At 43.1% G+C, this 18,687-nt stretch overlaps 1 protein-coding gene across 1 annotated transcript in view; it reads right to left on the bottom strand.

The window, feature by feature from the left end:
* Positions 1-15,894: 15,894 nt before the first annotated feature.
* PLCB4 (phospholipase C beta 4) overlaps positions 15,895-18,687 on the bottom strand; it is a 304,315-nt gene continuing 301,522 nt past the window's right edge. Inside the window, exon 39 of the mRNA XM_036245264.1 lies at positions 15,895-17,382. Within this exon, the coding sequence (XP_036101157.1) occupies positions 17,294-17,382 (89 nt within the window). The 3' untranslated portion in view covers positions 15,895-17,293. The remainder of the gene's footprint in view (positions 17,383-18,687) is intronic.

The raw sequence follows: 18,687 nt of genomic DNA, 5'->3' as shown, positions 1-18,687 counted from the left end.
CATTGTAGTGATAGTTAGCGCCTATGTTATGTCACATAATTATCTTTTTGTGTGTGTGTGTGTGTGTGTGTGTGTGTGTGTGGTGGGAATAATTAGAATCTAGTCTCTTAGCAAGTTGATGATTATAATACAATACTGTTGTCCCTATATAGTGCATTGCTTTCCAGGACTTATTTATCTGCTAGCTGCAAGCTTGTTCCCTTAAATGACGTCTCTCCTATTCCCCCACCCTCTGGCCCCTTGTAACCATCATTGTACGCTCTATTTTTGTGAGTTTGGTAGCCACAATTTAAAAAGTAAAAAGGAGGCCCAGCTGGTGTGGCTCAGTGGTTGAGCATTGACCCATGCACTAAGAGGTCGCCAGTTCAATTCCCCATCAGGACACATGCCCAGGTTTTGGGCCAAAACCCCAGTGGGGGCATCCAGGAGGCGGCCAAACAATGTTACCTCCCATCGATGTTTCTATCTCTCTCTCCCTCTCCCTTCCTCTCTCTAAAATCAATAAAGAAAAAAAAATTAAAAACTAGAAAGGAAATGGGTAAAATTAATTTAAATAGTATATTTAACCTAAGACATAAAAATAATATTTCAACTTTTAATCAATAAAAATATGCATTTTATATGAAATGTAAATTAATTTTGTAGTAAGTCTTTGAAATCTGGTATTTCTAATCTGGAATAGTCACATTTCAAGTGCTCAAGTGTCACACATGTCTGGCAGCTTCTGCAGTAGACAGTGTGGGTCTAGAGAATTCCTTCAACTGGAAAGAAGTAGATGTGGATTTTATTGTTCCCTTGGAAGCTGTCCAGAGATGCACACAAACCAGAATGTCCGGGTAGCTTTGTTTGTTTTTGTTTCTGTGGTACGTGCCCCTAGCAGGATCCGGACCCGGGACTTTCTGGTCCACAGGCCGATGCTCAACTGCTGAGCCAAACTGGCCAGGGCTCATAGCTTTGTTGTTATGTGGTGTTTGTTTGTGTGTACATGGGAGGCAGGGGTGAGTAAGGCAGGGACACAGGGGTAGGAAGATGTCAGGTATTTGGGAGGGCTGAGCCAAGGGGCTAATCCACTACTGGCATGATGATCAGTCTGCATCATGTTTTGAAAGGATGTTTAGTGGACATCGCTTGCTTTTCTCCCTCCACTCTGGCATCCACATCTACTTCCTTTAACTTCCTGGTTTCCTTCAAGGAAACCTGTGTCCAGCTTTCTGAGTACACGGAATTCTGGCACTGCTGAATCGGTCATTGACTCCTGATTCAGGGTCCAGTATCTGACCTTATGAGGAAGGATGAGGTCTTTCTCAAGGTTTGTAGGAAATGTATTTTTCTTCACTGGATTTAGCTAAGAGGATTTAAGATCTGGAGCTGCTAGAAGGTTAGCAGGTGACAATTTGAGCTTCTGCCAGTCCACTGGGAAACATATTTGGATGGAGGAGGGATGAATGGATTGAGGGAGGGGGGGGGGAGGGTGAGGAAGAGAAAGAGAGAGAGAGAGAGAGAGGGAGAGAGAGAGAGAGAGAGAGAGAGAGAGAGAGAGAGAGAGAGAGAGAGAGAAGAGCGCAAGAGAAGCTCCACAGGACTTGATTCACTGACCCAGCCATTCTTAAAGGCAGCTTTGAATCAGCTCATCTCTCCTACCTTCTTAAATGAGGGAGGGATTCATTTTATGAGTCTGTAGGTATCACAAGCTGGAGCAGAGTGGCAATTTGCATTTTTTGAGCAGCTTGTTCTTACATTCAAGCCCTTTGATGCATTATGATTTTTTAAGAAAAGAAACAGGACATGTAACTGTTATGGTAGCAGCCCACTTTTGGGGATCTTCTTTCTCAAGAGTGCCCTGTGTATTAGCTGCAATCTCATGCCCCTTGGCATTGAAGACTTGATAAAATATCAGGATCTAAAAACTGTATGGTAGATGTACTTCTCACAGCCTAGTAGTTAACCCAAGTGCTGACAAAAGGCTGCTCATTACTTCCCTCCAAGAGGATGACATTTGAAATAGACCTTAACAGGAGTATGAATGAATACAGATATTGATTGCTCCTTTTTTTGTGGCTATAATAATACACTCACACACCTCTGATTATATACTTATATTGTGGTTATTTTTCTGTTTTCCCTGCTAGTTGAAAACTCTTTAAGAGCACCTCTGTCATAAATGTGTACATCTCTCCAACACCTGTCACGGGGTCTGGAACGTCACAGATGCAAAGGAAGGTTTCCTGATAGACTTTGTTATTTCCAGGAGTCACTATGTATATGAAGTTAAAATACTTCATAATCACACTGTTCTATAAGTATTCATATATTATCAATGGTCGAGGTCCATTATGTAAACAAACATTTTATGAGTATTTATCAGACACTGTTCTAAGCTCTGTTCTAAATAGATCAATAAGACACTAGGCCTTTTTCCATCTTTAGACCTTGACCACTGGCATTTCTTCTGCCGGGAATGCCCCTCTCTCCCCTCGGTATCCCCCGACTCTATCATTCACCTCCATCACCTCCATCAGGTCCATCTTCAAATATGACCTCATCAGTGAGGTTTTCCCTGGACATCCTGTTCCCAGTGAAATCCTCTCTGTCCCCACCATACACCCCATCTTTCTTCCTGGCTTCATTGTTCTCTCTTATTACATATAACTTTTTTTAACCCTTCTGTACTTTACAAAATCTAAGGTTTTGCATAAATGACACACCATTATTTTATGTATTACTAAGATAGAGAAAAAATGCTACCGCCTGGCTGGTGTGGCTCAGTGGATTGAGCATCATCGCATGGATTGAGGTCCCAGTTTGATTCCTGGTCAGGGCACATGCCCGGGTTGCAGGCTCGATCCCCAGTGGGGGATGTGCAGGAGGCAGCTGATTAATGTTTCTATCTCACATTGATGTTTCTATCTCTCTCTCTTCCTCCTTCTCTAAAATATCAATTAAAAAAATGCTGCCAGTTAAGTCATGAGATTCCATTGATTAAAACTCATTCTAATTTCAGGCTATCAAAGTGGGAAAAAACAGCCTTATGTGGCTTAGAATCAACTAAATATAGTATTGCAGAATGCATTTATTTACATTATTTATTGTCTGGCCTATTTCAGTAGAACAAAGATTTCAATATTTTTTTATTGATTGATTTGAGAGAGAGAGAGAGAGAGAGAGAGAGATTTGTTGTTCCACTTATTTATGCATTCACTGGTTGATTCTTGTATGTGCCCTGATCAGGATCTAACCTGCAACCCTGGTGTAGAAGGATGACGGATGCTCTAACCAGATGACTTTTTAAAAAAACATATGTTTTTATTGATTTTTAGAGTAAGGAAGAAAGAAGGAGAAAGAAACATGGATCAGTTACCTCCTGCACATCCCTTACTGGGGATCCAGAACATTGATTGGCCGCCTCCTGCATGTTCCCCACTGGGGATCAGGCCCACAACCTGGGCATGTGCCCTGACCCGGAATCAAACCGGCAACCTCTTGGTGCATGGGTCCATGGGTCGACACTCAACCACTGAACCCCACTGGCTGGGATAGTTTAGAAGTTTTTTTATATAGGTTTATAAGTACATAAAACTGGAAAGTAAACACCTTTTAGATGACTAAGTTCACCCTCTTGTTCTTTAGAGGAGCCTGGTGTAGAAATGTAGTGTATCTGTTCTCTTCCAGTCTTGTCATGGGACAAGGTTAAGAAGGGGTTAAACATGATTTTGACAAAAAGCCAAAGAGCTGCAAAGAGTGAATGTTCTGATAATCAAACCCCTTTATGCCCAACAAAGGTCATGGGGCTACTTTGAAGACCAGCTTAGAATCACAGGGTGGCATAGCAAGAAGGAGCCACAGAGGAGAACTTCTTCAGTTCAGTTCTTGTTCGAAGAGCAAACCAAAGCCTGGAGGGATGGAGTGCTGGGATACATCTTTCCTGCTTCTAGTTTTTATATCCCCAGCAGTAACAGTGCAAACAGCCTGAGAACCTCTTGGTAAGACTCAGCCTCCCTGTCCTGTTCTTCAACACTCACAGCTTCACTACACCAGCCCCCTGGAAACCATGGAGACGATCTTCATGTGCCCTTTATCCCTACCTATGCCAGGCACCCCAGGGTGCCCGCCCCCAGGTCCTCCTAATACAGCTCCGCTCCGAAGGCTGCCTTACTGGAGAGGTTACTGACATCATCTCCCATCTCCCCCAACTTCTGAAACCCGTGATGAGTCATGAGCAAATTTCCCTAAATCCTCAACTTCTCTGAAAATTTCCCCTCACCTGCTTGCTCTAACTTGGATCTGGATCGCACATGAGAACACCGCATTCTGTGCAGCCCTCTCAAGAAGGAGCCGCTCTCTCCCAACTCCTCCCCTGGGTCTGAAGGCGGTGTGTGTCCTCTTTGCTCCGGGTTGGAGTTGCTGTTTCCCAGACTATTCGCTCCTATTCCTCCCCAAGCCCCCTACTGCTCAGCGTTGAATGTTAAGTTGTCGGGTGTAACTGCACTACTCTTTCTGGTATTACCATCCACTGCTGTCACCTCCCAAACCCGGAGCGTGTCTCATCTCAGTATGTCAGCTACTGATTGACTCACGCTCTGGCGTTCCTATTCATGGTGGTGTCACTATCCACAGAGATGACTTTCTGACATCATAGCCTCTAATTCCTCAAGCTCCTCTCCATTTACATCCCATGTCAGCCACGTAATCCATGGTCCAACTTCCTTCCAGTCACTGCTCCATTTATGTTTCTCTTCATAGCACAACTCTTAGAAAGAGTTATCGACACTCATTATCTCCATATTCTCTCCTCCCATTATCTTGAATCCACTTCAGTTTTATTCCCACGGTCCACTCAAGCTGGTCTTGGGGCAAAATGGTTTTCTGATGAGCCATCTTGGTTAGGCTAAGCCAGTCAATCAACAGTAATACAAGTGTTCCTATGAAGATGTTTTGTGGATGTGACTAAAGTCCAGAATCAGTTGATTTTAGAAAGGGAGATATTTTAGATAATGATGGGCCTCATTCAATCAGTTGCAGGCTTTAGGCTTTCCTGAAGAAAAATATCTGCCTGTGGACATAAGCTTCAGCCCATGCCTGTGAGTCATAGCCTGTCCTTCCCAATAGCCTGCCCTTTAAAATTCAGACTTGCCTAGCCAACCCCCACCATTGCATAAGCCAGTTCCTCACAATAAATCCCTTAATATATATCTCCCTCTACTTAATATATATTTTCTTTTTGTTCCGCTTGAACCATCACTGGTTGAACCCTAGCTGACACATGAGGTTTTTCATGATTTCCAAGTTGCCAAGTCCAAAGGCAAATCCTCAGGTCTTACATAACCAATCAGCAGAATTTGACACAGTGATCATGTCATTCTGGAAGCATCTTCAGAACACTGCCCTCCCCTGGTGACTCATGGACCACTGGATGCTTCACAGTTCCCTTTGGTGGGTCCTCATCCTATGTTCTAAATCTTAAGGTTGGAATGCCCAGTCCTCAAACCTCTTCTCTTTCCACACACACTCAGTTGGTTATATCATTCAGTCTTGTTTTTAAGTGAAATGGATATGTTGATGATCTCAAAGTTTCACCACAAGTAAATCAACTGCCTAGTCAACATCTCCACTGAAATATATAAAGGTATGTACAACTTAACAAGTCCATGATAGTTAATTCTATGTGTCTGCTTGGCTAGGATATGGTGCCAGATGTTTGGTCAAACACCAGATTAAATGTTGTGATGGTTTTTTTTTTTAAGATGTGAGCAACATATCAATCAGTAAATTTTGAATAAAGCAGATTACTCTTCATAATGTGGGTGGGACTTATCCAATCACTTAAAGGCCATAAGAGAGACTGCGTTTTCTTCCCTGAGGAGGACGGGATTCTGCCTCCTGATTGTCTTCAGACTCCAGCTGCAGAATCAGCCCTTCCTTGCATCTCCAGCCTGCTGATGTGCCCTGGAAATTTTGGGATTGCCAACATCCATAATCATGTGAGCCAATTCCTTAAAATAAAATTCTCTCTCTATATATATACACACCCTGTTTCTCTGAAGAACTCTGACTAATACAATGTTCCCAACTAAAAATCCTATTTCTCTTCTGTCCCATTTCCCCAAAACCCTGCTCCCCCGCAACCTTCCCCGTTACAATTAGCAGCAACTCCAACTGATCAGACCAAAAGCTTCTAAACCACCATTGACTTCTCCCATTCCCTCATGCCCCATTTCCAATCCATCAGCAAATCCTGCCATCTATCCCTTTAAACCAGATTCATGATCTGACCACTTCTCACTGTGTTCACTGCTATGTCCTTGGTCTATGCCACCATTACCTCTCATCTAGACAAAAACCTCCTAGTTAGTTCCTGTCTGCCTGGGACTTTTCTTTATATAATGTCAAGAGTGATTCCAATGTATAGGTAGGACCACATCACTCTCTCCTCAAACCTCTTCGGTGGTTTCCCATTTCATTCAGATGAAAGAGCCAAGCCCATGAGGGTCTACCTGATGTGTCCACCACAGTCCCTCAACCCCTTCGCTCGCCTCACATTCTGGACACTCTCCTGTCTCAGGCCCTTTGCGCTTGCTGTTCCCTCTGCTGGAAATGCTCATCAGTAAGACTTAAGTTTGGCTGTGAGAGATGGAAAACCCAAAACAACTGTGGCTGAGACAAGACAGCAGTGTATTTCTCTCCCAGGAAAGTCCAGGGATCATGGCTCCAGGGTTAGTAGGCCTCCATGATCTCAGAGACTCAGGTGTCTCCAACCTGGAAAGGCCTTCATTCTCAATGACCCTTCATCATCCAAATAGCAGGAAAAAGCAAAAGAAGCAGGAAAAAATGGATCAAAGAGACAACTGTTGTCCTTTTTTTTTGTAAGCTTCACCTGAGGACATTTTTCCATTTATCTTCAGATAGAGTGGCAGGGGGAGAGAGAGAGAGAAACATTGATGTGAGAGTGACACATCAATTGGGTGCCTCCCGCACAACCCCGACCAGGTACAGGGAATGAAGCACAAACAAGGTACATGTCCTGGACCGCAATCAAACCTGCGACTCTTTGGTCCGTGGACTGATGCTTTAACCACTGAGCCAAACCAGCCAGGATGACAACTGTTGTCTTTTAAAAAAGGTGGGCTAAAGTGTCCACTGGACACTTCCCTGACATCCACTGCCCAGAACAGAGTTACATGGTTATACCTTGCTTCAAGGAAGCCAGAGAAATATAAGGTTTACTCTGAGATGCCATGAACCTTACAGAAATTCAGAAGGTCTATTCTTGAAGACGATGGAAGGAAGGACATTGGGAGGAATGTCAGCTTCTATTGGAAAGACAAAGACGCCCAGTGTGGCTTGTGTAGAGCAGTATGAAATTAAATTTGAGAGACTAGGTAGGAGTAGAAGATTATTTCTAATGATAGTTGCCAAAATTTTCTCCTGTTCTTGTACACTTATGTTACCCTCCAATCAAGAGGCAGGTCTCTGCTCCCTTTTCTTGAGTTTGGGACTTGCTTTGACAACAGAATAGGTGGAAGGGATGTTCATGGCTTGACTTAAGCTTTAAGACTACTGGCAGCTTCCTCTGCTTTCCTCCTGAGAGTCAGCTGCCAGGAAAGGAAGCCAGAAATTGATCACCAAATGCCCCAGAGCACGTAGAGAGGGAGAAGCCCGGGAGCCACCCCAGTGGAGGTACCAGACACGTGGGTAAAGCCATGTTCAGCCCCATTTGGGTTCCCAACCAAACACAGACATACCAGTGACATTAGCCAGTACCAAATGGAGCAGCAGAACTGCTCAGCTATCCTTCCGCTGAGCATCACGAGAAACAAGAAATTGTTGTTGCTCTAAGCACTAAGCTTCGGGGTGGTTTGTTACGCAACAATAGAGAACTGAAATAGCAGGGCCAGATCACGTGAGGCTTCAGGCTCGGGAAAGGAGTTTGGTTTTTATTTTTGGTTTAGAGTAAGTGTTAGAGAATTGTAAGCAGATGAGTTATATGATACAATTTTTACCAGAGGCACTGTGTGGCCCTGGCTGGTTTGGCTCAGCAGTTAGAGCGTTGGCCTGAGGTCCAGAGAGACCCAGGTTCAGTTCCCAATAAGGGCACGTACCTCGGTTTCAGTTTGTTCCCGGCCCTGGTGGGTCGTGCGGGTGGCAGCCACTCGATGTGTCCCTTTCACGTCGATGTTTCTCTCTCTCTTTCTCTTCCTCTCTCTCCCTCCCACTCTATCTGAACAAAAAAAGGAAAAATGTCCTTGGGTGAGGATAAAAACAAAGAGAGGCACTGTGTGGGAAAAGGGGTGCAGTGGATTAAGAGTAGATGGAAATGAAACCATTCCAGAAAGACAGGAAGAGCCTATCATACTTGTAGATTAGGCCCAGGGGGTGAGAGAAAAAGTAATGAGAGTTTATTCTTAGAATTTTATCCTGAGGCTGGGAGTGTGGTAATATCATCAATAAGTGAAATATGAAGGAGCAGGTCAAAAGAACCCAGGAAAGCTGTTTGGAATGACTTAGGTTTGCAGTGCCTATTGTGTATACAATGGCGGCGTTGAGTGAAGAAACGTGAGGGGGATCGCTGGACATACACGTTTGAGTCGGATTACGACGACTGCTTCGTGCTGCTTCGAGGCTGTGTTGTTTTTGCCTGCCCCTCAGTGCAGCGTCCACTTTCTCAGAGAAGTGCAAAATATTAGTGAGCCCGAAAATTAGAACTTCACATTGAGAAGTACATTCAGAAAAGCCTCCTGTCCTTGAGACGGTCCCTGGCTTCCTTGGCACCTGACACACATGTGCACCGGGCCTGAGATGATTAATGGGCTCGATTGTTCACGACCCACTTCTGGGCTGTTTCTTCCATTATAAGCCATTTGGAAGCTGGAAGGCTGGCTGGATTCCATTTCAACTGGAACACTACCATCATTGTATTGTTTTTTTTTTTAAGACAACCAAACCAAAAAAAAAAAAAAAGATGCCACCCAATCGTATCTCTGGAGGTCTTGTTATTAAAATATGGCACAGATTATAGTATCTGTGTATTTTGTGTTTTCAATCTCGTTCATTAAAACATTCGAGACGGGAGATCAAGAACTGGTTAGTTCTCACTGGTTTGGGTGATCGCTGGAGCACAATTTCCTATAAATTATTCACGACTTCTGTTGATGTCGTCGACATTTCTTGTGTAGCTTCCATACCAGAGGATGGGCAGTGAAAGAGAAAAGAGGCAGCAACGACCCCACATTTTTTCCTGACTGACGAATGCAGTAGGCAAATGTCTAGACTCATCCTGTTGCCTGACACTGAGGAGTTTGCTGTCTAAGAGGGAAGACAGTACACACACGGGCACTTGGCACACTTTTGGCTGCAAATTCCCCTTATTTATTTCTTTTAATCAAACTAAGTCTAATTTGAATCTCTTCCCTTGATCCCACTAGCTGTCCAAGGTTGGGGGGAAGGAAGCCCAGTGCAGCAGACGCTCTCGGTGCCCACTCTTCCCTCGGGCTCCCCTGCAGCTTTGGGGCGCGGTCTTTTTCATGCTTCCGCCTCAAGCACTTGTGGCTTCCTCCCGAAGGGTTTCTTCAGCAGCAGGACCTTGTCATGCTGGGGAGTTACTACCCTCAACAGCAACCTTCGAGAATGAGGAGAAAGTTGGAGGATAAGTACCCCTTTGATTTCACCCTGGGACAATTCAGAGGTGAGTGCTATAATGTCCCCCAGAGTCCCCAGTGGGATTGAGCCCCAGTTGCCCATAGTAGAAACATCCCTCCATAAATATACTTTTATTGCTCTACCCCCAAATCCCTATGTTTCCTGGAGTCACCTCTCAAATTAAGTACTAGTCTGAGGGTCTGAATTTTGGAGAACACACATTGAGATATCCAGCATCACTTCTTTTGGACACCTCGATGACACCGTGGGGAATGGGGGAGCCTCCCACCTCTCAGTGGCAGAGGTCACTGCTGCTATTGCTCCTGTCCCAGCCAGCATGGGCTGGGTTCCAAGTCTAAGGCAGCCCTCTCCTCCTACACTGGCTTGTAACACAGGGGGTCTTCCCATCTGGGGTTCTGCCACTGCCTGGACCCCTCAGAGCCCGTGTCTTTGAAGACCCTTGACGGCTTCTCTCCAAAACCTGGAGAACTGGGTTCCCACCACTTGGCTCTTCACCTTGGGGAATATCCACCCCCTTCCCTTCTGTTTACTCAGCTCTAGTGGACCAGATTGGGGACCGGCAAACTTTCTCTGCAAAGACCAAGATAGTAAACGTTTTTGACTTTGAAGGCCATAGTCTCTGCCACAAGGATGTAACCCTGCTGCTGTGCCAGGAAAGCAGCCACGGGTTATGCACGAGTGGATGAGGTGGTCACGTCCCAGCCCATCTTTATAGACACTAAGATTTAACTTTGATAATGTTTTATGAGTCAATAAAGTTTTCTTCCATTTTTTCCCTCAACTGCTTAGCAATGAGAAACGCTTCTTACCTCACGGGCTGGACAAAAACAGACAGCAAATCAGATTTGGCCAGTGGGCCAGATTTTGCTGATTCCTAGGCAGGACTTTTAAAAGCAAAGTCCTGTTTAGATTTTATTTGCTGCTAAACTCCTTTTTGATTGGTATTATTTAAATAAAATCTAATGAACGTTAGGAATGTGTTGGATTTACCAGTTCTGATGTATTACTGACAAATACATCCTTCCAGGGCAGGGAGAACATCCCTTTGCACTCCCCCGTCACTTCCTGTGGTGGTATGCATAAATTATTCAATAATAGCACCAAAAGCAAAATGCATATTATTTGTTCTTTGCTGTGCTCTGTGCAGTGGGACTCACTCAATCACTTCCTCATTTGAAGAAGAAATGATAAATCCCACACTAACAGGTTGCCATGACAATGAAATGACATTGGGTCTGTGGCAATGCTCTGTTAATTGTAATTGTAAAATGTCAGGTGGTATTGTGACCATGGTTTTTAGGTATCAGATATGACAGTTTCTGGCATAGGGCGGTGGTTTTGTAGAGAAGAGGAATCTGGAAACTGGAGCATGATGGGTTCTGTTTTTAATCTTCTGCTGTGTGGCTTTGTGACCTTGACTCAACAATTTCTGCATCAGTATATGGTGATAATGTCAACAACTTGTCTGTGACATGAGGATGAAATGAGAATTTTAAATGCTATAAACTTGAAAAATTCAACTTTAATACTAAGGGTCTGTATTAGAAGGGTGTGTGTGCATGTGCGTGTGCGTGTGTGTGTGTGAAGTTTTAGGTGCATTCTGATTCACCTAAAGTTACTGGGGCCCTGGCCGGTTGAGCTCAGCGGTTGGAACGTTGGCCTGCGGTCCAGAGAGACCCAGGTTTGGTTCCCGCTAAGGGCACGTACCTCGGTTGCAGTTTGACCCTGGCCCTGGTTGGGTCAGGGACGTGTGGAAGGCAGCCACTCGATGTGTCCCTTTCACATCGATGTTTCTCTCTCTCTCACTCTTCCTCTCTCTCCCTCCCACTCTATCTGAACAAAAATGGAAAAATGTCCTTGGATAAGGATTAAAAAAAAAAAAAAAAAAGCTACTGGATCATGGTGTGAGTGATTAGGAATAAAATATTAAACTGGCCTCCTCTGGAAATAAATTTCAAATTTGATCTTAGTGGAAACTTCAAGGGGTCTCAAAAATTTCCAGGATGAAGTAGCTTGGAGACTGTCCCTTGTCCCAAATTTCCAAGAAAGTAATGTCAATAAGAATAAATAGTATCATTTACAGTGATAAGTGCAGCCACTTACTTTTTTCTTTTCACATAAAGGCAATGATGCTACTATTTTTAAACCATCCCCCACCTCCCCCCTTAATATTTTTTCATTATTCTAACCTATGAAGCAGAACGCTTTTCATGAAATATTATTAACAACGATGGCTCATAAAAATTCATCCCAGAGGCACTACCCAGAATTTATTGTGACATTAAAGATGAAATTATTAAACTTTGTGCTTGGGATTCTGTTAAATGCCAAGCATAAAGGGAAGGTAGAAATGCGTGGTCCTCGGATAGATTTACAGAAGTGATGATGAAGGAAGCTATTGTGAGCTTGGGATAAAGCATCCATAAGAACACCTCCACACTAAAATGATACAGGACATTCCCTCATCACGCTTCATAATCACACTTGATATTGATGGATCCGCATATCAAGTGCCTGTTGGCCATTGCGATAGTCACGCTGTTTTGAAAGGATGCTAACAATAAGAATAGACAAGTGTTTTTCTTGAATTTGAGAAATCACCAGAAAGCTTATTTAAGCCTTTTAATCAGGTTTTCAAAGCCATTGCCTGAATAAAAGGCCACACAGTTACAAATCCTTCATTCTACCTCACAGAAAATAATTTAAATAATTATTTGATGATTATTTACTATCTGTTCTTTGCAAAGCAAATGAACAAAGTCTGAAAAATTAGTCTGGGCTGGTGGGAAAGTCATATGCTTAAATAGCTTTCAAAGTATAAATGGATAACTTCAGAAGGGCAGATGATTTTGCTTGGGGGAACAAGGGAACTTTTGGAGGTGGCATTTTGGGAGGTTGCTTTTAAGGATTGCTAGAACATCATGATGTGATATGATTAGAAAAGATGTGTGATCTCTGTGTATGAACACAGAGTAATGATACATTCAGACTGGCTATGTAAGTAGTCAGGTTGGGGTCAAAACTGAATGCTGATAGCAGTACTTTTAACATTATTCTTTAGGTAGTGAGTAACAATTCAGTATTTATGAGCGGAATGGTAATATGATCAAAGCTGTCATTTGGGGAAATTCATCTATGTGTGGAAGTGATTCTAAGGACAAAAAATTCAATAGGAAGTTACTAACAATTCTGGGTGTTGAGGACAGCATTTGTAAGGGGGAGAGAGGAGCTTCTAAGACAGGGTAGAATTCACAGGTTTTTATCAACAGATGAGGTGTGGGAGCAAATGCAGATACAAGATGCCCCTGCCCCCAAGGTGTAGCACCCTGTGGAGTAAATGAATAAACAGGGAGGGCAGATGCAGAAAGGGCCTCTACTTAAAAACATTTTTTTATCCTCATCCGAGGACATCTTTCCATTTTTTGTTCAGATAGAGTGGAAGGAGAGAGAGGAAGAAAGAAACATGGATGTGAAAGGGACACATCGAGTGGTCGCCACCCACAGGACCCAACCAGGGCAGGAAACAAACTGTAACTGAGGTACGTGCCCTCAGCGGGAACCGAACCTGGGTCTCTCTAGACCGCAGGCCGACACTCTAACTGCTGAGCCAAGCCGGCCAGGGCAGTGTACACGTGGGCCCTGTGTATAACTCTAAAATTCTGACAGGAAGAGGAGCAGTTAAGGTCAAGTCCAAAGTGATGGACTTGAAAATTATATACAGGGAAGCAGAAATTGAAGTCATGTGAATGGAACAAAACAGCTAAAGAAAAGTACAGAGAAGATTCTTTGAGTAGATGGTGAAAGATGGATTTCTTTTATTTTTTGAATTGCTTTCCAGGAAGATCATTGCTAAATGTGAAACCCAGCTGCAGAATTCTCTCTTCATTTAGGTTTTCTGATATAAAGTTTGTCTTGTACTTCTATCTTTAAAACTTGCCCGCCCTCCCCCCGCTTAAAGGTTGGGGTTTGAGTAGCCTGTATAATATTTTTGCAATACTATATAATTCATGGATGCCAAGATGCACATATTTTTTACATTTTAATCTCTGAAACTGAGATGTGTCTTAGAGTCACTGGATGGTGCGTCATATTTTAATTGGCAGCATGTTTTCATTCTTTGTGGCACATAAAATAGTGGTGCATGTTATAATCAGTGGTTCTAGATTCGATGAAATATGGTACTTCCCACTGGGTTTCCCTAGTTAGCAATGTTCCCCCCACAAAGCCTTTTATTCTCCCAAGAGAAGAAGAACAAGCTACTTGGGGATGGAAAATTACAGTCCTGTATGGCCATTCTAATCAGTCAGAAATGGACAGTTGAATACCTTTCTGGGCTGATAGGAGGAAGAAAGGTAAGAATTGAGACTCAAGTACCCTGACTCAGAAATTGGAACAAAAAGTTCCAGGGGCTGGAGAAGCAAGATGTAGTAGAAACCCAGGTAGTTGGAAGCCCAGGACCAAGCAAGCTTGCTGCTTGCTTCTTGAGACATAGCTCTAGACAAGGGCAAGCTTCTGGGATAAGCCTCCATGGTTTTGGAACAACATGGCCCTAGTAGCTGACAAATGACCCAAGGAAGTACTTAAAATTGGACCCGAGCTGTCACCTCTGGTTCCCCTGTGGCCTACAAAGATCCAGAAGGTCCTGTGTATCCCAGAAGAATGTTGGAATCAACTGAGCCCAGGGTGAACACTTGGCAGAGCAGAGGCTTTAAGACACTAGGATGGAGCCCGGCCGGTGTGGCTCAGTGGTTGAGTGTCAACCCATGCACCAAGAGGTTGCCAGTTTGATTCCTGATCAGGGCACATGCCCAGGTTGTGGGCCAAATCCCCAGTGAGAGGCATGCAGGAGGCAGCCAATTGATGTTCCCTCTCATCGATGTTTCTCTCTCTTTCTCCCTTCCTCTCTCTCTCAAACATCAATAAAGGGGGTGTGGGGGAGACACTGGGATGGAAGGACACACTCTGCAGGCCTACCGTACAGGGCACTCAGGACCACGCAACAGTGGGGACACCGGCACTCCTCCCCACTGCTGGGAAGACATACGAGCCTCCCCTCCAACCCAGATGCCACCTGCAGAGAGGGGCAGAAAGACCTCCTGAAAGGGGAGGGAACTCTAATGGGGTTTGACTTTGAAGTAATTGAATATGCCTCTGAAATAAAGTGTTTTTTAAGCTGGAAGAGACCGAGTTATTTTTAATTGGGAAGATTTTTTTTTTCCTTCTTAATAAGCAACAATTGAAGATTTGAGTACAGTATGAACTTGTAATAGATAATAAAACACATCTTGTCCTGGCCGGTTTGGCTTAGCGGTTAGAGCGCTGGCCCGAGGACGAAAGAGGTGCGGGTTTGATTCCGGTCAAGGGCACGTACCTCGGTTGTGGTTCACCCCAGCCCTGGTCAGGGTCATGCAGGCAGCAGCCAATTGGTGTGTCTCTCTCACATCAGTGTTTCTCTCTCCCTCCCTCCCTCCCTCCTCCTCTATCTGAAGATAAACAGGAAAATATCCTCGGGTGAGGATTTAAAGATAAATAAATAAAATAAAACACATAAAGTACATTTTATGCCTATGACAATGGCACAGTTTGGAGGAGGTAAGGTGTCTAAATACTAAAAATAGTTTGGGGTACCAAAAATTGACTCTGGCTATAACACTGGGAAAGAATTACTTATGTTAATGCAGGAGAATGAAAAGCCAGAGAAGAAGTAATCAGAAAAATGAGAAAACAAGGAGTAGTTCTCAGAAGCAGAGAAAAGAGGAAGCAAGCAATGGATTCGGTCAGGTGCTGCGCAGGACGAGGAACTCACCTGAGCTCAGGAAGAAGCCAGTGGACCTGATGAGGAGCGGCTGTCCGGAATCTGTGAAGATGGCAATGCAAACGTGGTACCATTTGATAACCATACTTCTGCATGGGATGCTGGTGCGAGATATGTCGTCTGCCTCCATGGTCTTACAGATAAGGACATTTGGAGCCAGAGAAGTTTCACAGAAGCCAATTCAAACTGTAAATATGAGTAAAAGGAAACCACGTATCTTTGCACTTGGGAGTCAACCTAATCAGCCCGTTCTGCATCCATTTGGGAGAAAAAGATTTTGGGGGCATGAACAAGCCCCTTTGGAAAGCAATGAAGTAATGATCTCTATCATTTACGAAAAAGGCGAAGCGTTTACTGAAACCATCCTTGGGAGCAAATACTCTGACAGATAGCAAGTGTTTTAACTTTTTATTAGAGAAGTCGGAAGTTTAATTTCATTACTGATGGTAACATAATCGTCTCTGCTCTGCTCAGAGGAACACACAGAATCCATTTGTACAAGCATATACAACAATTCAGTTGGTGTTTTGTGTCCTGAAATCAGTAATCTGATTAGTCCTAGACCACGGTCTGTCCATGCGCTCCTCTGGGCTCAGCACCCGGCTCAGTTCCCCGCGGAACCCTTTCCCATGCGCTGTCTGAACACACTACAGCGTGAACACCATGCAGAGTAACACTGTAGCAAATTGTTTCAATATTTGAACAGACATAAAAAGGTTATTTCCTGATATGAAATTCTGAAAATCTGCATAAATATTTTTGTGTAAAATTAAATTAGTTATGTATTTTCTCTGAAACTAGAAGTTGAAGTATCAAGAATGCCCACATAATTCATATACACATATATATAGACTTTTTGTTATGCTAAAAGTCTTGATAGTCAAATTATATTCTGTGCCATACATGTATTTAACCAGTATTGATTTGGCGTTAGGTTAACTGTGTCTGTACGGATTAGTCTTCGTTGGTGCTTGTGTATCATGCAAACATAGTTCTAGTATTCCTGTTCACTAGTCTTGTCAGGTGGCAGGCAATACTTACATGATTTTGCTCTATAACAGTGTGAGTTAGGAGTATAAATACTTTGTACATGGTCACATTTACAAACGTTTGCCAATACCACTTCACAATCTTGAAGGTGTAATAGTGAATTATAATATCTGGAATCATCTGAAACAATTCCTAGAAAGCAATGTCAGATGTAAACGTTCTTAACTGCGTCTAACAGAGTCTTCCTTTGAGCACGGATGAGTTTTGGCACAGGTACACTGTTCTATTTTTCTATTGTTCTAATAATTTCCACAACTTGTACAGGAAATTAGCTCCTTATGGCATGGTAGAGACATGGCACTTACTGATGAGGTAACTTAGATGTAGAAAAACTCTGCAAAATCATTTGTCTAGCTAGACACCACTTCTGCTGATGAATTTGTAGACAGAGGTTTTTTTTCCCTCCTGTACATGCATTTGCTGTTAAATTGCTAATGCACTATTTTTGCTGCAGCTCAAACATGTCCTAATGCATCACGAAGCAGAGTTGTTAATACAAAGCTCGTTTACTTGTGATGATATCTTATAGCAAACATGTTTAAGTTGTATTATCGATGGTTAAACTCTGCCTTACGGGAATGGTAATTTGGTGGATTTGTAGCTACTTTTGGTTGGCCAAGGAAATTCAATATGTGAAGTGGAAGTATGTAAGTCTGTGGTTTGGGGTAACATCTTGTCTATGCATAAAGGAGACAAACACAAAAGACGACTTTCCTCCAGGGATTGTGTTCAGAAGTCTGGGAGTGAGCTTTTGACGCTGTGGGTTTTGCTGCTTCAGTTTGTGTTCTGGAGTTTCAGACTACTGTTGCTGGTCTGCGGTCCATCTCGGCTTCCAATTTCACCATCTGCTGCATCTCCTTCGCCTGCAACATCAGAAACATGGCCTTACATGTTGAAACCCTCTCCTGAAGGCACGTAGCATATCCCTGCCCTCTCTTCTCCTGTGAATCTGCCACTGTGTCCTGAGATCTTGAGAGGGAGGCAGAGTCAGGGGGTCTACCCCAGACGTAGAGTCTGAATCTGCGTCTTAATCAGATCCCCAGGAAATGTTTATGTGCACTGACGTGTGAGAAGAATGGGTCGAAACAGCAGGAGGACCATCTGAAAAGAGGCCGAGCCAGTCACTGGATATTTAGACTGCGTCACGTCAAAATGTTGTTTGATTTAATTTCTACAGATTGACATGCTGCCTTCCTTGACTGTGTGTAGATTATTTGATCACTTTTAGAATAATCATTGCTTATGCACACTTTATTCACAAATAACCTGCAATTTAATGAAAAGTAGTTCCCTCAGAATAGAACTGGTAGGGAAGGTTAGGTGGGAGGGTATCACATTGGTTTGGCTGGAGTATCCTGCAAATAGAACATTCCAGGAATATGGAGGGTCCCTGGAATTCTGTTGTCCAAACACTATCCCTATAGCTCTCATTTCGGTAATTAATTCTTTTACCAGTTTCCCAGGCAGTAGGCCATGGTGAGCTCACTCTCATGAATTAAGACTGTCACTAAGACACCAGGAGGTAGAAAGAAGTCAGATGGCCAGGTTCTGGTGGCAAACAAAATGCTGGGCAAAAAACAACTGGTTCGTTTCAACTTTCACTTTCCATCTGAATACTTTTCCCAACCTGGTGCATGTATCTTTTGGAGGAATAAAGCACCCATTTCCTCTTTTAGTAATATACCACTTTGAAATAAAAGACTTTTAAGAATGGAATCATGTATATATAAAGATATAACTCAGAGGAGGATCTGAAGTTCTTGATGTTACTACTGATGTCTACTTAGATATTCCAACTAAATAGAAGGTTAGTAGGAGGGTTTGGTCAACTCTACAGATCATACTATGAGTATGTAAATGTCCTAACAAAGTCCTATACAAAATTAGTTTACCCCCTGGAACATACAGTGATATTCTTATTTTTATGTTATAAATTTACATTTTATTTTTGTGAGGATGACTATAACAACACCAAAGAATTATATCTTTCTGCTTACATTTGGGATGGATGGTTTCCTCTACTCAGATATTTTTTTATGTCTGAAGTATAATAATACTCTAATAAAGAAATGAAAAAAATGGAGAAAAATATACAAACATGAAACTATGACAAACGGTATTCATAAAAGATGACAGTGAAACATTATTAGTACTGAAAATTAAATCTA

The sequence above is a fragment of the Molossus molossus genome, unplaced genomic scaffold (assembly GCF_014108415.1).
Source record: "Molossus molossus isolate mMolMol1 unplaced genomic scaffold, mMolMol1.p scaffold_m16_p_6, whole genome shotgun sequence".
NCBI lineage: Eukaryota > Metazoa > Chordata > Mammalia > Chiroptera > Molossidae > Molossus > Molossus molossus.
This window is presented reverse-complemented; position numbering and strand designations above follow the sequence as displayed.